General features: G+C 40.3%; 1 protein-coding gene across 1 annotated transcript in view; it reads left to right on the top strand.

Annotated features, from left to right (window-relative positions):
- The window catches only part of COL4A1 (collagen type IV alpha 1 chain), a 156288-nt gene that overhangs the window by 77677 nt on the left and 59573 nt on the right, over positions 1-19038 (top strand). The window contains exons 3-6 of the mRNA XM_090258047.1: positions 16975-17064; positions 17165-17209; positions 18252-18296; positions 18638-18700. Of these exons, the coding sequence (XP_090114173.1) occupies positions 16975-17064; positions 17165-17209; positions 18252-18296; positions 18638-18700 (243 nt within the window). The remainder of the gene's footprint in view (positions 1-16974; positions 17065-17164; positions 17210-18251; positions 18297-18637; positions 18701-19038) is intronic.

Here is a 19038-nt window from a genome sequence, read left to right as displayed (position 1 = left end):
AGCAGCATCAATAAAGCCCCAATCGAATACTTCTCTCCAAGCTCAGAGATAAAAAGAAGGCGGTGCCATGAAAGTGAGCCCCGTAGGGACCAAAGTTGAGCTGGGGTCATGAGTCAGAGACCTAAAATTCAGGAAGCACACTCAGGGCACATAAGTTAGCCCCCCCCCCCCCCAATTTTGGTTCCCTAATTTTCATCATGTTTGCCCTGATCGGGAGTCGAAAATTGGACACGGAACTGCCATGGACAGTCGTGTTCCTTGTCCCAAACTCGTCTTTTTCTATACATAAAAGATCGCAAATCAGTAAAGTGCATATTTTCATCAAAATGAAGTTATCTGGCAAAAAGCAGGTGTGTCCTTCTGTGTTTCTAAGCCCTTGGGAGTTAATGTTTTCTTAAGCTGGGCCTCTTTTCTCCAATTTGATCAGTATTTTATGGGCAAGTTGGGAGGTACCTGGGAGAGTCTTGCTCCAGGCTACCTGTCTTCTAACCTTGGAGGCCAGGCAATGGTATGTTTTCTTCTACATTGGGGCTTAGCACCTCTTCACCTGATGCATGGCATTTAGTAACATTGCTGTGGAAACCCTCCTGCCATGGCTGATGTGGGTGGCGAGTATTGGGTTCTGCCTCTTCCCATAAGGAGCTGGAGGACCAGAGCTTTGGTGGCTCAACTCAAACAGAGGCACTTGGTAACGAGCAGGCATCACCTCCTCAGACTCTGGACCACACAGGCTGTACCCAAGCACCCAGGGAGGCAGTGACCCCACCATCTCAAAAAGGCCTGGTGAGGATGTCCTGGCCTCCTGGGGGTTGCATCCCATCTGGATGTGAAACATGCAGTTCTTTGCAGGAGACGGTTACCTGACAGCTCATTGAATACCTTGCCTGCCAAGTCAGAAGTAATCTATGGCTGGGGAAAAACTTGCAGCAAAAGCTAATAATAACATTCTAAAGTATTGTAACAGAACCCCTGGGCTGCTCCAATTGAAACAGAACCCACAGGCTGTTTAGTTAGGGGCCCGATTGCCTGCAGCCAGAATTATAACTCTCAATACCAGAATTTAGAGAAAAGAAAAAGGATTGTTTATTTAACAGTTATATAGATTTAGATTATTTGAGGATTTCTGCTGTTAAGTCTTATGTTCCTTAAAACACCCACACACATATTTCTGCCTTCCCCTACCAAACCAGGCTAGTTTTAGAAAAGTTAGAGAAACCGTTTTCCTACTTCCTAGACACAGTTCAGCTTTACCGGTAGCTGCCAATCATTCAATTCTGATTGGGGAAGTCTTTCTGTGTTGTGGTGTCCACCAGCTTTTAATCCAGAGCCGCGTGAATTCCCAGCCTTTCCTTTCCAAAACCACAAAGGTATTCCCCGTTCTCCCAGCTGCAAGGTGTTCTCAAAACTGCATGGTGTTCCTTCCTTTCCCAAGCCGCATGGCGTTCCCCATTTCTAATCCACATGGAGAGCACCTTCTCCAAATCACATGGCGTACCCTTCTTTTCAAAGAAGGGTGGTGTGTGTGGTTAAAATGTCTGCTGCTTATTTTTAAATCCCTGACTGCGTCCTGTGATGCAGTGAGCATGGTACCCAGTTCTGACCATTAACAGAACCTCACACAGGCTCTGTGTGCTCTTTCCATACCATCCCCCGGTCTAAGACCCCTCCCATCTTCCTGGGTCTTAGATGCATCAAAGCCATTTGCATAACAAAGACACTAGACACTAGCCTCAGGCATGTGAAGGCATCCTGAAAGCTGCTTCCTTTTTCCCATCCCCCAGCCTGCAGGCTCTGGGGACCCCCGGACAGCCCCCATTCTGTAACAGTATGATTGGGATTCATGAAATAAAACAGTGTTTTTCTTTTTTATGGACATTAGATTGCTAGTGTCTGCTAAGGAACTCAGTCCTTCAGGCCCTTGCAGGTTCAGGGCCGTGAGGACAGGAGCTGAGACCCAGATTTCAGGGTGGCATGCCACCACTACCTCAAAGGGGTGTCTGGCTTCCACGGGGGATTCCGAAGCCAGGATGAGTCCCCAGGTGTTGACCCAGAGTAGGGAGACATCACACTCTTGGCTGCATGGCCCACACTGTACTCCTTCCCTCCTTCTATTAAAATTCGGCTCTTTGTCCTGCTCCCACTGTAAATTTCTAATCCTTTCTCATTAGTTATCTGACTTTTCTTCCTCTCTGCTCACCTGCACAGGTAAACCTATTTTACTTTCCAATGCTTCTTGTGACACACATTCTTTGTATCTCATGTGCGTGCCTGTAGACACATGCACATAGGCACAAACACACACGTGCACACACACACTTTTTTCAGATCCCCCACACCCCTTACTTGCTGTCTTATGGGATCACTCCCTGCCCACTGGCTTCAAGCCTGGGTTTTTGAAACTTTTTTTCTGCGTCAGCAGTTTTTGAGGTAGCTGCAGTGGGCTTCATCATGGAAGGGGTGCTGTGCGATGTGGGCAGGGAGGATGGGAGGACCAAGTGCAGGGATGAAATCAGAGCTAGCAGCTCCTGGAAGGTGAGAAGCACTGGTGAGTTTTACAGAGGCAGCAGTCTGTGCCAAGGGACAGCTCGAGCAGTGTGGACATCACGGGGGAACAGGGAGCCTGGGAGTTTATTTGAGGATGAGATTTATTTTGCATTGCCTCTTGGCGTGTAGGACACACCTCCATAGACTTGCCTTCCAAGGATGAAGATACACGGCAGCTGTATTTGTTTGTGTCCTTGTGAATCGGTATCTGTTTCTCTATCTGAAAAAGTCTAGACATTCTGATTTCAAGTTGAAAATCTCCATTAGGGAAGTGTGGGCCTTCCAAGCTAAATTCCTCTGTACCCTGATTTCAGGTCTGCCTGTAAATGCAAGAAGGTACTTCAGTGCTGTGCTTTCCTGACCTTTCTAGAGTAGAATGTTATTTTACCAAGAGGAACTTTGGTATGCAATAAATGTCAGAGAGCTCCATTAATCTGGAGCGGAGGAAGGTCAGGCCCATAATGGGTTATTACTTTACAAGTAGACATTTCCTCACTGTTGAATACTTTTCCAATGATGTATGCTGAGAAAAAGAGGAACTGTGAGTCAGCAGCATTTACCCAGGGTCCCTTCATCACTAGTTTTTCAAGCCTGCCGATGTGAAAATCAAAGCTTCTTGAGTCCCAATTGCCATCTGGTCTTTTTCTCCTGAGTTGAAGCAATTATGGCTGAGAACTTTTGTGATTCTTGCCTCAATGTCTTTGTTTTTTCTGTTTACGAATCTATTTAGTTCTTCATATTTTATTTCTGAAATTTTCTGTGGTGCTGGGAGGGCAGAGTTGGTGTGTGACTTTCTGAAACAATTGCTCTGATAGTTGTCCCTAGCCTCGCGACCATTGGTCAGGTGTCATTTCTTTGGTCTTACTACTAGGTAAGTACCCAGAACTGAATGGGAGGGAGAAATACATTGTAATTATGAAAAAATCTGTGGTAACAACCATTTGTTTCTTTTGACATATCCCTTCTTGCCTCTGTGAAGTTATGTTCTTAACCCAAAGTGTCTACCGTTCAAGTATTTAAAAATAAAATGAAGTTCCCTGACTGGAGGGTCTGTTCATACTCTGGGAACCCATTCCCTTCAAGGCTCTCTGCGTCATAGAAAGACATGAAATGTAGCCAGTAGTAAAATAGGTGTCTATGTGGGATGAATTTAAAAATGTACTCTGCATGGCAAGTGATGCTTCCGGCAAGTAATCTCTTCAGTGAATATAGTTAAAAATACAATTAAAAAAAAAAGAAAGAAAAAAGTCATTTGCTTCACCCAGTGACAGATTAAGAACACACACATATCATTTTTTGTGCTGTCAAATATTTTGTTCCTGACACAGGCACCTCTCTCCTGAGGTGTTTCCTGTATTCAATCACATAATTAAGTATAAGTTCTAGAGGAGTGTGGGGAACCTGATTTCAGAAGCAAAGCATTTGTCTTTTACTCAGCAATTATTACATCGTGATTGTTTAGAGCTATAAGGAGCAGTGTCTGTTTCCTTATTTATGGCACATCATGTTTTCCTGGCATCGATACCCCTACACAGTAGGTAAGTTTAGATGATTGTGTCCCAGAAGTTAGGTGGCCAGGGCAGCATGAGCTCTGCCTTTAACCATCTCCCAGCAGGACTCTGTGGCTCTTCGCAAGCCCTGATATAGAGCTGGCTTCCTTTTATTACTGTATCTGTTATTCTGAAATTCTGGACCCAAATAATCAACTACAGCATTTTTACATGGATCATCAGAGAGATCTTACATGGTTGCTCTTCATCTATTTCTTCATAGAAGGTACTGATTCTGCCTGTGGAGAAGCCCTGAGTTTGGGAACTTATTCTTTCAAGGATGCCTGCTGCTCACCCATTGGTTTGGAAGTCTTGTGGGGAGCTCAGGAATTTCACAAAATTAGCAATTTTGTATCTGAGGAAGAGATAGGAAAGGCCACTTTTTAAGGTACTTGACTGATCAGCCTTTTCTTGCCAAAGAGAAATATCTTGGTCATTGTGGTCATTGTGTCTGATGCCACAGACCCCAGAGTGGGGAGGGGGAGGGGCATGGACAGCAGGTGTGACCTGTCCTTCCTCTCATCTTCCCTCCCTCTCTTTGTTTCTAATACCACTTACACATTGGGTCATCTCTCCTCTGATTGACTTTAAAAGAAAAACAAAAAAAAACTTAAATACAGAATACATGGGGAAAAGTCACACATTTTAAAACTCTACAATCTAACCAGGAGATATTCTCCACATTATCTTTTGAAAACAGGCTTGTGAACAGCATTGAGGTGCAAGGAACATACCTGCTAAGAGAAGGCTACTTTTAAGTATTTGAAAAGTAGCTTTTTGTTGTATTAATTACCAACCATTAATCTGTATTGATTGTGCAATTATATGCATTTCTTATCTATTCAGTTTAAAAATAAAAAATCTTGACCAAAAACATAAAATCCTTCAACATTTGGCTGAACTTCTTTCCTTGAGGGGTCTGTATATGTTTTAAAAGAATTAATAGTGTTCACTGAAAGTAGGTTAAAATTCAGTTATTAATTCAGACCGATCTGACCACAGCCTTTTCAACAAGGTTAAGCTAATAGTGGGTTTTGTAAAACCTCAAGCTTTACCAGCACTGTATTGTATTATATGGGCAAAATTGAGTTGTCATGTTTTCACCTCCTTGAACCTGTTCTTATATTTTAGATTCTGAGCATGATTAATGAAGTCTTGAAATTACGGCCGCATGCTGGGGGAAAATGCTCTGAGAGAAGCGAGATAGCCAAGTAGCTTGGCTGGAGGGAAAGGAAGTACTTTGGGGATATCAGAACATGTGTATATTATCAGATACTTATGAACTAAAAAGAAGAAAAGGGCCCTGGAGCTTCATGAACAATATTCTGTGTTTGAAAATTAATATCAGTAGTACTCATTAGGGAAAAACACAAACACTTTGGGCATAAGATAAAGGAGGAATTTCCTAAAATTCTCAGATTTTTTAAATACCCAAGAAATTCTTATTTTCATATGTCAAATTTAGCCACAAAACAAAACTGAGATAATTCATAGGTCATGACTAGCGGGAAGGGGCAAAAAGGCAGCACTGGATTTCATTCTCTTTTAAAGTATTCTGTGGCTTTATAGGAAATGCAGTTGACTTGATGGACATAGAAATTCGATAATAAATGCAAAATATATGTGTTTAAATAAACTAAAGTCAGAATAGTTTAGTTCATCTTATTTGTTTAGTGTTCCATGCAATGCAAAGTAACTGAGTACCGGATCAAATTTGACCCTTAAAGAATCCAGAGAAGTGAGGCAGGTAGAATCGTCCAATCTTACAGATAGCAAACCTGATTTCCAGAGAATCTAAGTGATTGTTGCTGGAGCTAGGACCAAAATCTTTTGGCTTCTAGGTCAAGGTTCTTTCCAAAGAACACTTTGTATTATTACTGCAGTCACTAAAATGAGAATGTAGAAAGTAAGATTCCCTCCCAAAAGCTCTTCACTAACACAGAGCAGAGATACCTATTTTTGTAGTCAAATTTGAAAATAGAATTCCTAAACCTGCACCCTCTTGGTAGAGTGATATTATTTCTTTGGAATCTAACATTTTGTGTTTTATGATTAATTTGTGAAAATATTTAGTGACCTCCTACCATGGGCCATCTGTGCTAGGTGCTGTGGACCAGGGAATGCCCCCAAGCAGGGCACCCATAAAACCCAATTTTGTTAATTGCATGTAACACTTTTTTTTTTCAGAAAAATTTTTTCTTAATTGCCAATAGGCAATTTCTCTTAAGTTTAAATTTTTTACCTGAAAAATATCTTGCATGCTTTTTTGTGTTCTTAATTATAATTATTATTGTCAGGATATTTTTTCTGCATTTTTTATATGTATTGTTAGCACAGACAAAAAAAAAATCATGACCTAGATTGTGACACTTCCTGACTATGTGTCCTAATTTGTTCAGGATGCACGCACTTCCAGAACCCTGTCACACACCCACATACATTTTCAAGTTCAAGTTAATAACATCCCCTGTTATAGTAACATGAAAACCCTCCAAAGGCTATTTAGGTATTGTGCAGTAATTGGTATTTCTCAGTTCTGCAGATAAGGTAGAATGCATCTCTTTAAATCTCAGGGTTGGTATGGTGATCATGAAAATAGAGCAAAGGTGTTTCTGAGTAACAGATGTATTTTTTTCCCTTGTTCACACTTAGAAAGCAGCTAACCTCTTGTTATGTTGTTGTCAATTATTTAATTGCAATATCTTACCTTTCTCCTAATCTTTAAGTCATGACACAGAATTTTGATAACTCTCACGCAACTTTTAAAGTATATTTTATTGATTATGCTGTTACAGTAGTCCCAATTTTTTCCCCCTTCAATCCCCGCCCTCCCGCCCCCTGGTATACCCTTCCCTACAGCAGTCCCCCCTGCTTAATTCATGTCCATGGGTCTTGAGTGTAAATTCTTTGGCTTATCCCTTTCCTATACTATTCTTAACTTCCCCCTGTCTATTTTGTACCTACCAGTTATGCTTCTTAATCCCTGCACATTTTCCCCCATTCTCCCCCTTCCCCCTCCCTACTGATAATCCTCCAAATGATCCGCATACCTATGATTCTGTTCCTGTTCTTGTGTTTACTTAGTTTGTTTTTGTTTTTTAGATTCAGTTGTTGATAGTTGTGAGTTCGTTGTCATTTTAATGCTCCTAGTTTTGATCTTCTTTTTCTTAAAAAAGTCCCTTTAATATTTCCCTTAATAATGGCTTGGTGATGATGAATTCCTTTAGCTTTTCCTTCTCTGGAAAGCACTTTATCTGCCCTTCCATTCTGAATGCTAGCTTTGCTGGACAGAGTAATCTAGGTTCTAGGTCCTTGCTTTTTATCACTTTGAATAGTTCTTGGTGGTCCTTTCTTGCCTGCAAAGCTTCTTTTGAGAAATCAGCTGATAGTCTTACGGGAATTTCTTTGTAGGTAACTCTCTGCTTTTCTTTTGCTGATTTTAAGATTCTCTCTTTATTTTTAACCTTTGACATTTCAATTATGATGTGCCTTGGTGTGGTCCTGTTTTGGGTCCAAGTTGTTTGGGACTCTGTGCTTCCTGGACTTGTATGTTTATTTCCTTCTGCAAATTAGAGAATTTTTCTTTCATTATTTTCTCACATAAGCTTTGAATTTCTTGTTCTTCCTCTTCTTCTTCTGACACCTCTGATTCAGATGTTGGTATGTTTAAAGTTGTCCCCGAGGTTCCTGAGTCTCCTTATTTTTTTTCATTCTTGTCTCTTCTTTCTGTTCTGGTTGGACATTTATTTTTTCCTTTTGTTCCAAATTGTTGATTTGAATCCGACTTCGTTACCATCACTGTTGTGGAAACTTCATTTCTTTTTCTTTCTTCTCCTTCTTCTTTCTCCTCCTCCTTCTCCTCCTTCTTCTTTCTTCTTCTTCTTTCTCTTCCTCCCTCCCTCCCTCCCTCTCTCTCCTCCTTTTTTTCTTTCTTTGCTATACTCTGTGAGTTTTTTGAGTATCCTTATCACCAGTGTTTTGAACTCTGCATCTGAAGGTCAGCTATCTCCATTTCGTTTAGTTCTTTTTCTGAGGTTTTGTTCTTTCATTTGGGCCATATTTCTTTGCCTCCTCAATTTGGCAGCCTCCCTGTGTTTGTTTCTGTGTATGAGGTAGGGCTGCTTCTACTGCCTGTCTTAGTAGCGTGGCCTATGTAGGAAAGGCACCCGTAAATTGTGTGGGGTGGAACTTTAGGTAATTGCCAGGGTGGGGCCACCCGCTTCACTGCTCTTGGCCCTGTTTGTGGTGGGGGGCTCAGAGAGGGGACAATGCCCCTGCCTGGATTCTGGCAATTTGCCCTACATTTGCCCATTTCCAGTTGTTTCACCCAATTCCTGTATGTGATTCACGCCATTCCAGTTGCTGCCCTGGGGTTTGTGCACATTCTAAGACCATGTAGGTCCTTTAAGCAGTGAAAATCCATCAGTCTTTTCCTCCACTGCAACCCTCACTGGTTTTTACAGCAAGAGGTAATGGGGATTTATCTTCCCAGTGCTTGAACCCTGGGCTGTGTGGTCTGGCCTGGATGGGGATAGCTTGCTCCCAAGGCATCCCTCCCAATTTTTATCAACCACAAGTGAATATGGGACTGTCCATTCTGCCACCCCTGCTGCTGCCTGTTGAAGCCACACCACCTCTCTGCCCATTTCTGTGACTACACCCCTCCTACCATCTGGATGAATGTGGCTTCTTTAAATCTTGGTTGTCAGATTTCCATGTAGCTCCATTTTCTGATGGTTCTGGTTGTTATTAGTTTTTGAGATCTGGTTGTCATTCTTTCTATGGTTGAGTGAGAGGCAAAACATGTCTACCTGCGCCTCCATCTTGACCAGAATTCGCTCATGGAATTTTTTTAAAGAGAAAAGTTACTTGTGCTGGTGAGTAAAGGTGCAATGTTACATGCAGGGTCTCAGCAACTCTTAGGCATTATCATTCCATTTCAGTGTCCCGAGTACAACTTCATATGCATTCATTCCTTGTACGGTCTATTTCTAGCCTGGTGGTTTTGCTACCACTAGGTTTTATTTAGCTTTCTGCATATTAGAAAGACCCTTCCTGCTGGGCCAACGTGGAGCTGCAACTGGAGTTTGCCCCCTCCCCACTGCAGTGTGCAACATACGTGCCTCCCCTTGAGCCACAGTGAAGTTCCAAGCTACAGTGTAGCACCTTTTATTTCTATACTGTTTTTCTGCTTTAAAAGACAATTTTAATCTGTATATGAGAAGCATAATGTAAGGTAATAGGTTTAGGCAGAAACATTTATGATTTTGATTTTCAGGAGTCCCCCATGTCATAAATTAAGTTTTAGCAAGAGAGATTATGTTATCACCTTTTTATGGAAGCCACTAAAAATTGAACAGATTTGACCCCTTTACAATGGAAATGGATTAAATTCCCTTAAGTATATGTTTCTTGTAAACTTGCAGTAGAAGGGACAAAAGAGAGCCTTTAAAGAAAATTTACTGGCAATTGGATGTTTAGTAATAGTTTCTTAGAGACCTCTCTGCTATCATACTTATACCTGCTTTGTGCGTGTTTTGTAGGATTCAATTTTTCAGCATATACTATTTCCATGCATTTAGAAAACTGAATTTACTCTCCCTGCCCCCATATATTGTTAGATTTAAATACTCCCAGTTTATATAATGGATGGAAAAGCAATCTGAAAAATATCCACAATTCAAATTATTTGTAGGGTCACAGCATTTGCCTGCCACTTAATAGCTTCAACATTCAGGTTACTAATTTTATATTTAGTTTTAATTACATTTAAATTTCTAATTAAAAATTTTCCTCTCCCTTAGAATTTTATCTCTTAAGCATTCTCAGGTTGGTTTCTTTCAGTTATGCCTGTGCTAATATCTCCAATGGCACTTTAATATTAACATAATGAATATTTAAGAAAAATTTGCTGAATACTTCATGTTCCAGTGGGAAGTTTTAATTTGGGGAAAATGTACAGTCCTGTAGCGCCCTCTAGTGGCAAGGAGCCAGAGAGCCATGGGGACTTATCCTTACGCCATTCTGAAAGCCCATTCAACTTTTATTGCCTTTTAATTTAACAGGATCAATTAGGTGTAATAATTTTCTTCAAATCATTTTGAAGGAGGTCTTCTGCAGGAAAGGGGTGTTTCGTTGGTAGTTTCTATGACTTTTCTCATGGTGCTAGGGGAAAATAGGCGTGGAGTGTGAATACCAATATTTCAGGTAGAAGCAACCTTCTCTAAGTCAGTGGATGCTGGAGGTTGGAGACACTGTTTGGACTGGAGAGATGGTTGAGAGCCAGTGCTTAGGCTGAAGCAGAGAAGAAAATGAATGTGGATGAAGTGCAGGGTGGGGCGGGGGGAGATTGTCTGCAGGAATTGACATTTGAATGTTTTTAATAGAGAGTGAGGCCAAAGAATACAAATGTTTCTCTGAGAACACACTGCATTTGGTTGCAGTTTGTTGGGAAAATGGAAATAAGCTATCGATTAAAGATTAACTGTATCAGGAAACATACACACATAATTTGAATACACCCACTAGACTTTGGAAAACATTATCATAATATTTTTCTTCTTTCTAACTTAAGAAGTTGACTACTTCAGGGAAGTGACTTAAAATATTTATACTTAAAATATTTTAAACAGATTACTATTTTGGAGTAAGAATGAAAGCATTTTAGACTTTTTTTTTTTTCAGAAAGAGCATTAAGAGACAAATTATTGAAGAAAACATTTGCTGTTAAAGATCCTTGCTACTGCTTATAGCTTTAAAGTGTGTCCTCCATCCATGATACTCAGCTTTAATTAGTGAGAAATGTCTGAGACTTTTATAAGTCTTAAGAACTTTAATAAAAATTTTAATTTTGTTGCTGCCAACAATTTGTCAGCACTTGTTTGCTTATCATTTTGGGAAGTTTTTACTGGATTAGTGAAGTTGGACAGTTTGTTTGCTTTTAGATGACTTTAGGGGAAGAGTTTTAAACTGTTTATATTAAGATAGCACTTAGGGGTCTTCCGAGTTATTCTTGCATTGAATGATTGTTCTTCAGAAAGTATTTTGTGAAGAAATCTTTATAATTCTTTTTTTGTCTTACAAGCTGATGTGAAAAGTGAATTTTATTTCTTTGCAAGTGTTATTAATCAAAGGGTATTTATTGTGCATTTCCTCTGTAACCATCACTCTGCTAGTTTTGTATGATGTATGATTTGAGCATTTAGGTTTACCAAGCGACTTCATAGCAATGTTGACATTTCTAGAATTTTGTCAGAATTCGTCATGGGTTCAATAATGTTTTGACATCAAGATTTATCCAATAGATATCTATCCTTGAACTTGGACGTTTGGAGATACAGAACCGTGGGCAGTCTGAAGCTGATGAACCTTATCCATGAGATGAATGTTATCCACAGGGTTTGAGATTTTCCACTCAACTCTGAGGCAGAAAGTCCAGGGCAAAAACTGCAGTCTAGGCTTGGTCACAGAAAGGCTTGTTGCTTTACTTCCTACATATCCAGCTCAGGTCCTCTTCCCTCAGCACTGCTGTCTTATTCTTCATACAAACCTGGTCATCTGAAGCTGCAGAAGTCTCGGGAACAAGTCGCAGAAATCTCGATGATGGTCAAGGGGAGGACAAATGAGGTGCATATGATAAGAGGCTAGGAGGGGTCTACTTCCCCAAACCAAAGCCCATGGCTTAGAAGAGGCTGGATGGTTGCACAAGGCTTCTAGAAAGAGAATGGACCTAATAGTATGTGAAGATTGGGGAACTTCTTTTTTTCCCCCCTTTTTAAAAACACTTTCTGATTCTAATCATCTTTTAAATTTGTAAAGATGGAGAATGTCCTTATTTTTAGGAACAATTTCTTAAATGCTTCCCCCAATATGTGATTGCTAAAGCTCTTCACATATACCCACATAGTTGATGGCAAGCCACTGCGTCAGGGTTCCTAATATTGATCATCTCAAGGTAAACATCACGAGGGCTTGAGAAAGAAAATGAGAGTTTAGGGAAGACAATAAAGATTTGTAGCCATGCTTTTTGCTTATTATTATATTACTCTTTCCTGCTTTTTATTAAAATGTCAAATGTAGAAAACAATAGTAATTATAGTATTTACATGAAACAATCTTCAGTATTATATCTAATTCTTTAAATAAATTAACTTATACACGTTCTTCTAAGAATCCAGTTATATGCTTCATAGTGCAAAGGAAATTCAGTATTCATGTTTTCCTGTGAGGAAAACTGGAACTTTCTGGGTTCTAGCTGTGTATTTCCTCTCCCCTCCTCTCCTCTGCCTCAGTGGTAACATTTCTGCCGTAACGTCAAGCTTCGTGGCATGGATGGAGCTCCCAATGGGGCCTCATCACAGAGTTTTTCCATGACCCTGTGACACTGATCATAGCCTTCCCACCACTTTCCCAGCACTATTGGTATTCAGGAAATGGTTGTGCAGATGTCTGATTGTTGCTGGGCTCAAGGACTTGGACTTCTGGAATTTTGGGCTGAGTTCCACAGTCATCCATTGACTGTGACCCGTCATTTGACATCGTTTCCTCATCACTGAATGGCTGGTGAGCTCTGGCTGCCAATGTAAATGCTTTCATTCCCTCACTTATTTGCACCCTTGTTTGGAAATAGAAATCTCAAGGCTCCAGATGACAGAAAGAAACAGCTGGTCCAGTGTCATGTCCTGACCGTGGCTTCCCCCCTGCTGCTTCTTTGGCCAGTGGTGCATATGATAGCCAGACTTGAATGGTGCCCGTGGGGCTTTAGACTGGGAAAGGGAGCTCAGGGATCCCATCCTGCCCTGTAACCCTATTTCACTATGTTTTAAAGTCTTTGGAATACACAGGTAGAATCCTGCTTTGTGGTAAGCATCATGTTGCACTATTGGTTGGTTCATCATCCATCCACCAACTTTTATTGAATTCAAAGTTTGTGCCAAATGCTGTGAATGAATAAAACATTACCCTGCCTTTAAAGTATTTAATTCTAAAAGGTGGAAGCCCAACAGCAAAATCTGTCTAATTGGCATCATTTGTTGGGTTTGTTCTTCTTTCTAGTGAATGAACCCAAGGACATGTACATGGCCCTACCCATATAGTCAGTCCACCAGTGCTCTGGCAGCATTTTTGCTTCTGCTTCAGTTCGTTGTGAAGATCCATGATCATATTATTTTAAATGTGGAAAATTAAAAATTTGACTACAGTGTGGTAATCCCATGGTAACACTGAAACAGGCATGAAATGGCCTTTGATTGTAAGATTTTTGTTGACTGCTTATTCTAGATATATTTTGTGTTAACTTCAGTTTTTGTTGCTGGTATTTATATTATCCTCCACAGTCAGGAGCTTCACAGTATTTCAATTTCAGCCATCCTTGGAGCTTATCTGTATTTGGATTTCTGACTTAAATAGGAAGAGGGTTATATTCTCCCATTTGATTTCCATCATGAACTTGTTTCCATAAGCATTCTAAGAGAAAGGGAAATAATTTAATATTATAACAGAACATGTTTTTCCCCATATTTTATGGATTTTTTGAAAGTATGTCCTTGGTTTAGATAATATATTAGGCAAAACTTTTAAGTTTCTCCGTGCATGAAACTCTATTTCATGCCTAATTTAGAATGGCTAATTTTGATGCCAAGATTATTCTCCACTGTTGTATTCTTTCCTTTTTTATAGATGATGGCATTTTGTTCCTCCTCCTCAGATTCTGAATTTCACCATTTGAGGATACAGTGGTGATCTCTTCTGTTGTTGGTATATAACTTTATTTTTATTAGTGCAATACATTGCACTGATGTTCAAGAATAAAACTATGAAATTCCACTACATTAAAACCGTGTAATATTTTACAAGCTTCTCTTTCCTTTCCTCCATTTTAAATTTTCATTGCTATAACAGTGGTTGTGGGTGTGAATTACGTGGCTGCCTTGTCCTTTGGCCTTGCAAAATCTAGCTTAGAAACTACTGGCACTGTTTACTTTTACACACTTGTCCAGCTCTTAGCTCTTCCTGTAACCCCAGTGGAGATTTGCTAAAAGCGGAGAAGAATAATTGGCCTGCATAGAGCACATGCTATCTGGCAGCTAATTGAATAACTGTTTGAATGCTTATCCTGTCTGTTTGCTCTGCTCCGGTGACCACAGTAACCTTGACAGGGTACAGGACATTAGATTATTCATGTGCACTTATGTCTGAACAAAAGATTAAGAAAGTTAAAAAAATATGTGGGAGATGGCAAGAACCATGTCGATGAAGGCGTCACTTCCTTTTTAGCTATTTAGTTTCAAAACTCTTGGGATATACAATTGCTTAAGCATTCCAGTGGCATTTGGGAAAGAATGTGTTCTTGTGGTGGAAGCAAGGACTGGGAATTTAAGTTGCTGCATTCTGTTCCCAGGAGCATTCAAGGGTCACCTGGTGACATGTGACAAGTCAGCTAAAGCATCGGAATCCCAATTTCCTTATCTGTGAAATGGACATAAAAGGGACTAACTTAATGTTGGTGAATTGTTCAGTATTTTTCTGGGAACCAGCTTGCTCTAGTGACCTAGAAAAAAATGGACTCTGGTTCACGTTGACCTCATTTCTATTTTTGGCTTTAGAGCTGACTCAATGAGAAACTTGTAGAAATCAACTAATCTGGCTCTTGGCCTCCATGCATTCCATGATTAAAATGAGAATTATAGAAGCTTTCTGCACTGGGTCTCATAATAATACTGCCAGTATTAACCTACTCCTAAAAATACTCCACCAAATTCTTTAGAAAGCTTTTATGTTGACGACCCTTTCACATTTCCTTCCTATTTCATGTTAGGTTATTTGAGGATACACAATTCAATGTTCATTAATTTTTTTAGCCAGCTGTTTGCAGTTTTGTTCAATTCTATTTTTGGGTGGAGTTTCCCACATCTGAATAAAAGGGAAGAGGTTGATACGATAAGAGGTGCAATATATTGCTGTCATCAGTATTTTCTGCAGTTGTATCTCATTGTTATTCTTTTAGGTGAATAATGAGTATATTTAAAGCAGCTTTACATTTGATCAAGTCTTGGTCCCAGACTGTTTTTCTTTCCCAGCTGTCACAGGCCTCAGGGAGAAGGAGCCAGCCAGCATTCTGTGTTAGATCCTATGCAGAGGGCTCTGGCATTAACAGCATCTCTTCTTTCTGGTAGATTCTCTGGATGTTGATGGAGCAGCGGTTCTCAACCTGTGGGTCGTGACCCCTTTGGGGTCGAACGACCCTTTCACAGGGGTCACCTAAGACCATTGGAAAACACATATATAATTACATATTGTTTTTGTGATTAATCACTATGCTTTAGTTATGGTTGGGGGTCACCACAACATGAGGAACTGTATTAAAGGGTCGCGGCATTAAGAAGGTTGAGAACCACTGCTCTAGAGCTTGAAATAATCTCCTCTGTGTTTATTCACATGCTGTTTCTGGACTCCTGACTTACCCTTCACATTAAACCTACAACCCATGGAGGCCCAGTGGTTGGAATCCCAAGCTCAGCACCACGTTTCCACATTTCTTAAAGTGCAACAGGCAGTTAATTCACCAGCAAGTGTCAGGACTGGCTGAGTGGTTTGGAAAGAAGAACAACTTCGAAAGTTCTTGCTCTGTCTCCTTTCATTTTTGCAACCATGAAAAACTTTTCAGAAACTGCTGGTAATGTGCTATATCGGGGATAAATATTTATGTTATGTAATGTATAGCTTGTTAGTTTATTTTTTACTTTGAACTAATACAGCAGTGAGAGAAGTACTGGGCACTAAAAAATCTTGCCTGGATCTCCGAAGAGCCCTCTGCTTTTAAAAATCAGCGAACTAACCATGGTACTTGATCTGTCCACTTTATATTGTAAGATTACATTCAAGTCCTCATACTATAAAGGAAATGGGATTTCTTGATTTTTTAATCATGACTAGGGGTGATTTATATCGGCAATCTAGATATGAATCTTCCTCAAATAATTCTGACGCCTATAGAAGAAGTTGTATTTCCAGTATCAAACATTAACGCCAGGTTCCTCCATGTTCTTGTCCCAGTTGTATTTCTTCTTGTTAGTTTCTTGTGCTCACATGACCTAGATGTCCTTTCTTATCACGGTCAGCTGACATCCAGCCTGAATTTCCTTCTTCCTCCTCCTCATCTTATTTTTTTTTTGCATTCCTCCTTCAAGGACCAACTTAAGGCTCAGAATCCCACAAAATCTTCTAAACCATTCTTTTTCTTTTGGAATGTATTTCAGCCAAGTGTGTACCCTGAATAATAATAATAATTAAAAAAATAATTTTTCTATTTTTTTTCTGCACAAGGGCAGAGACCATAATTAAAGGTTGATCCAACTGTTGAAAAAAAAACAAACCCACTTTTTAGATATTTATGAAAGCCCATCATAAACTGTTTGTTGATTGCACAGAGAAGTCTTAGCATCGTGCTGAAACTCACACTATGAGCTCTGCATACACAGCTCCTAAAGGTATCTAAAGGAGAAAATTGATTTGTGGTCTGCTCACAAAATTTCAGTGCTGCGTCTACTGATACCAAGAAGATTTTACTAATTGAATACGATTATGATCAATTCAGTGAGAAGAAATCTCCAACTCTCCATTATTTACCTAACAAATTATTTGGCATTTAGAACATAGTATATAGAAAGCACTGTGCCAGGCATCCCATTTCCATCCTCAAATAGTTTTTAAAATAGTAGAGCAAAACCACATGAAGTAGGAATTTGTTTCAGCACATATTTTCAGACACTCACTAATCTTGTGCAGTATTGGATGATGCTTAGAGAGGTTGATTACTGATTTGTTTCCTCGATTTCTTTCAACCTGCCCTTTGTCTGACTTGCTCCTTCCTTCTCGGCAGGGTGAAAGAGGCCTCCCAGGGTTACAAGGAGTCATTGGATTTCCAGGAATGCAAGGACCTGAGGGGCCACAGGGACCACCTGGACAGAAGGTAAGCTTGATTGGGTGATGGGAGTTGTGAGGTTGTAGATTTGGGGTGACCTGTGTTGTTGTTACAATGAGGGGTCATAATGACTTCTGTTTTGTTCTAGGGTGACACTGGAGAACCAGGACTGCCAGGAACAAAAGGGACTAGGGTGAGTGCAATTGTCACTTAAATTGGTAAAGACTGTGGGTGGGATATGATATAGCATTGCTTCTCAAGTGAGGGCTCTGTAAACCCTTTAAACAATCCTGAGGGGGCTTCCTTCACTTCCTCCCTTTTCTCTTTGTCCCTTTCCCTCTGCCTGTCCTCCTCAGGGCTCAGCAAGCGCACCTGGTGGGCCTAAAGGCTTAAAGTGAGCCATAGCTCTTCGTTCTTGACCTCTAGGCCTTGCAGCAGGTGCTGTGCATAGCGGAGCTGCTTCTTGTGACTTGTTTCCTCCCATTTCTCCTTCCTCAGGGATTCTTGTAGACATATTGGAATTCTGGGGAGGGGGCATGATAGAAAAATGTCTTCATTTTAATGTGAAAAATGATGGTATTTCCAGAGGGAAACATGCTCTCCCTTCTTTACACTCTTTACTTTCTTTGCTGCTCCCATTCCTGGGAAATGGGAAAATGAAGCCCTTTGGCAGCGGTCTCGGAAATAGAAAAATAGAAAAGCACTGTAAAATGAAAAGGTTATAAGGGAAATGCAACAGTGACCTGCCTGTGCATTTGTGTTTGGGGCAGGAGAGAGAGGAAATAACATTATAACTCTCTGGGATGCAGAAGACCTAGAGTTCAACTAGAAATAATTTAAATAACTTGATTCCCTTCCCCCCGCCCCCACCCCATAAGCTGATTTATCCCATGCAGTCTTCTTCCCTGCTGTTTGAGATTGTAATGTAAATTTTATATGTACATATTCACCTAGAAATTACAAAGAATGAAATGAGGGCAGAGTTGTATATTGTGCATGGGCAGCCCTGATTTTAGAAGGAATTAACAGGCAGCTTTAGATGTAGAATTGCTTCTGAAACCCTGGGTGATCTGCCTCCCTGGGCTGGGCCCTCAGCTGCCTCCCTGGCACAATGCCTTCTGCTTAGTGTGAGGTTCTGAATGCCAACAATTAGGGCAGACACCCTTAGGTGGATGCAGTGGGAGGAAGAGAGGCTTCCAGTGCTCATGGAAATGTTTTCATTTCCGTCCTTACAGGGACCACCAGGAGTATCGGGCTACCCTGGAAACCCAGGACTTCCGGTATGTATATAAAATGCACCTGGCTCTGGCTGCGTGGCTTAGTTGGTTGGAGTGTCATCCTGTACACCAAAAGGCTGTGGATTCGATTCCCGGTCAGGGTGGATATGGGAGGCAAACCGATTAATGTTTCTTTCTCACATCAGTGTTTGTCTCTTACTCTCTCTTCTTTCCACTCTTTTGAAAGTCAATAAACGTGTCCTTGGGTGAGGATTAATATAAATAAACAAACAAACAAACAAACAAAATGCACCTGCCTTTTAAAATAAGACATTTGATGTGAGTGATGGCACCATCAGGTGATTTTCTAAGTTTTGGCTACTTTTTCACTTTATTAATTGCAGGGTATTCCTGGACAAGATGGCCCACCAGGTCCCCCAGGTATCCCAGGATGCAATGGGACAAAGGTAAATTTAGAACTGAGACCTTTCCCTCTCTGTGCATGTTCACATGACTTTGCACATTGAGAGTCAGGCAAAGTTATTCTGTGAACAGTATTTTAGTGTCATAATTGCAAAGTTGCTTGTCTTAAAGCTTTCTTTATTTGATTAGGAAACACAGGTTTTGCGTATTTAATGTTCAAGAATGACATAATTGTGCCTTTCTTTTCTTGTACAATTTTACCCTAAAATTGCCTTAAAACTATATTTCTTACCTATAATCTATTACTAAATCAAACCCCAAAATGGTTTTATTAACCCCGTCCTTATTCATTATATTCTCAAATACATTTCTATTGTGAAGT

Source organism: Furipterus horrens, unplaced genomic scaffold, assembly GCF_987537825.1.
Source record: "Furipterus horrens unplaced genomic scaffold, mFurHor1.1.pri manual_scaffold_12, whole genome shotgun sequence".
NCBI lineage: Eukaryota > Metazoa > Chordata > Mammalia > Chiroptera > Furipteridae > Furipterus > Furipterus horrens.
This window is presented reverse-complemented; position numbering and strand designations above follow the sequence as displayed.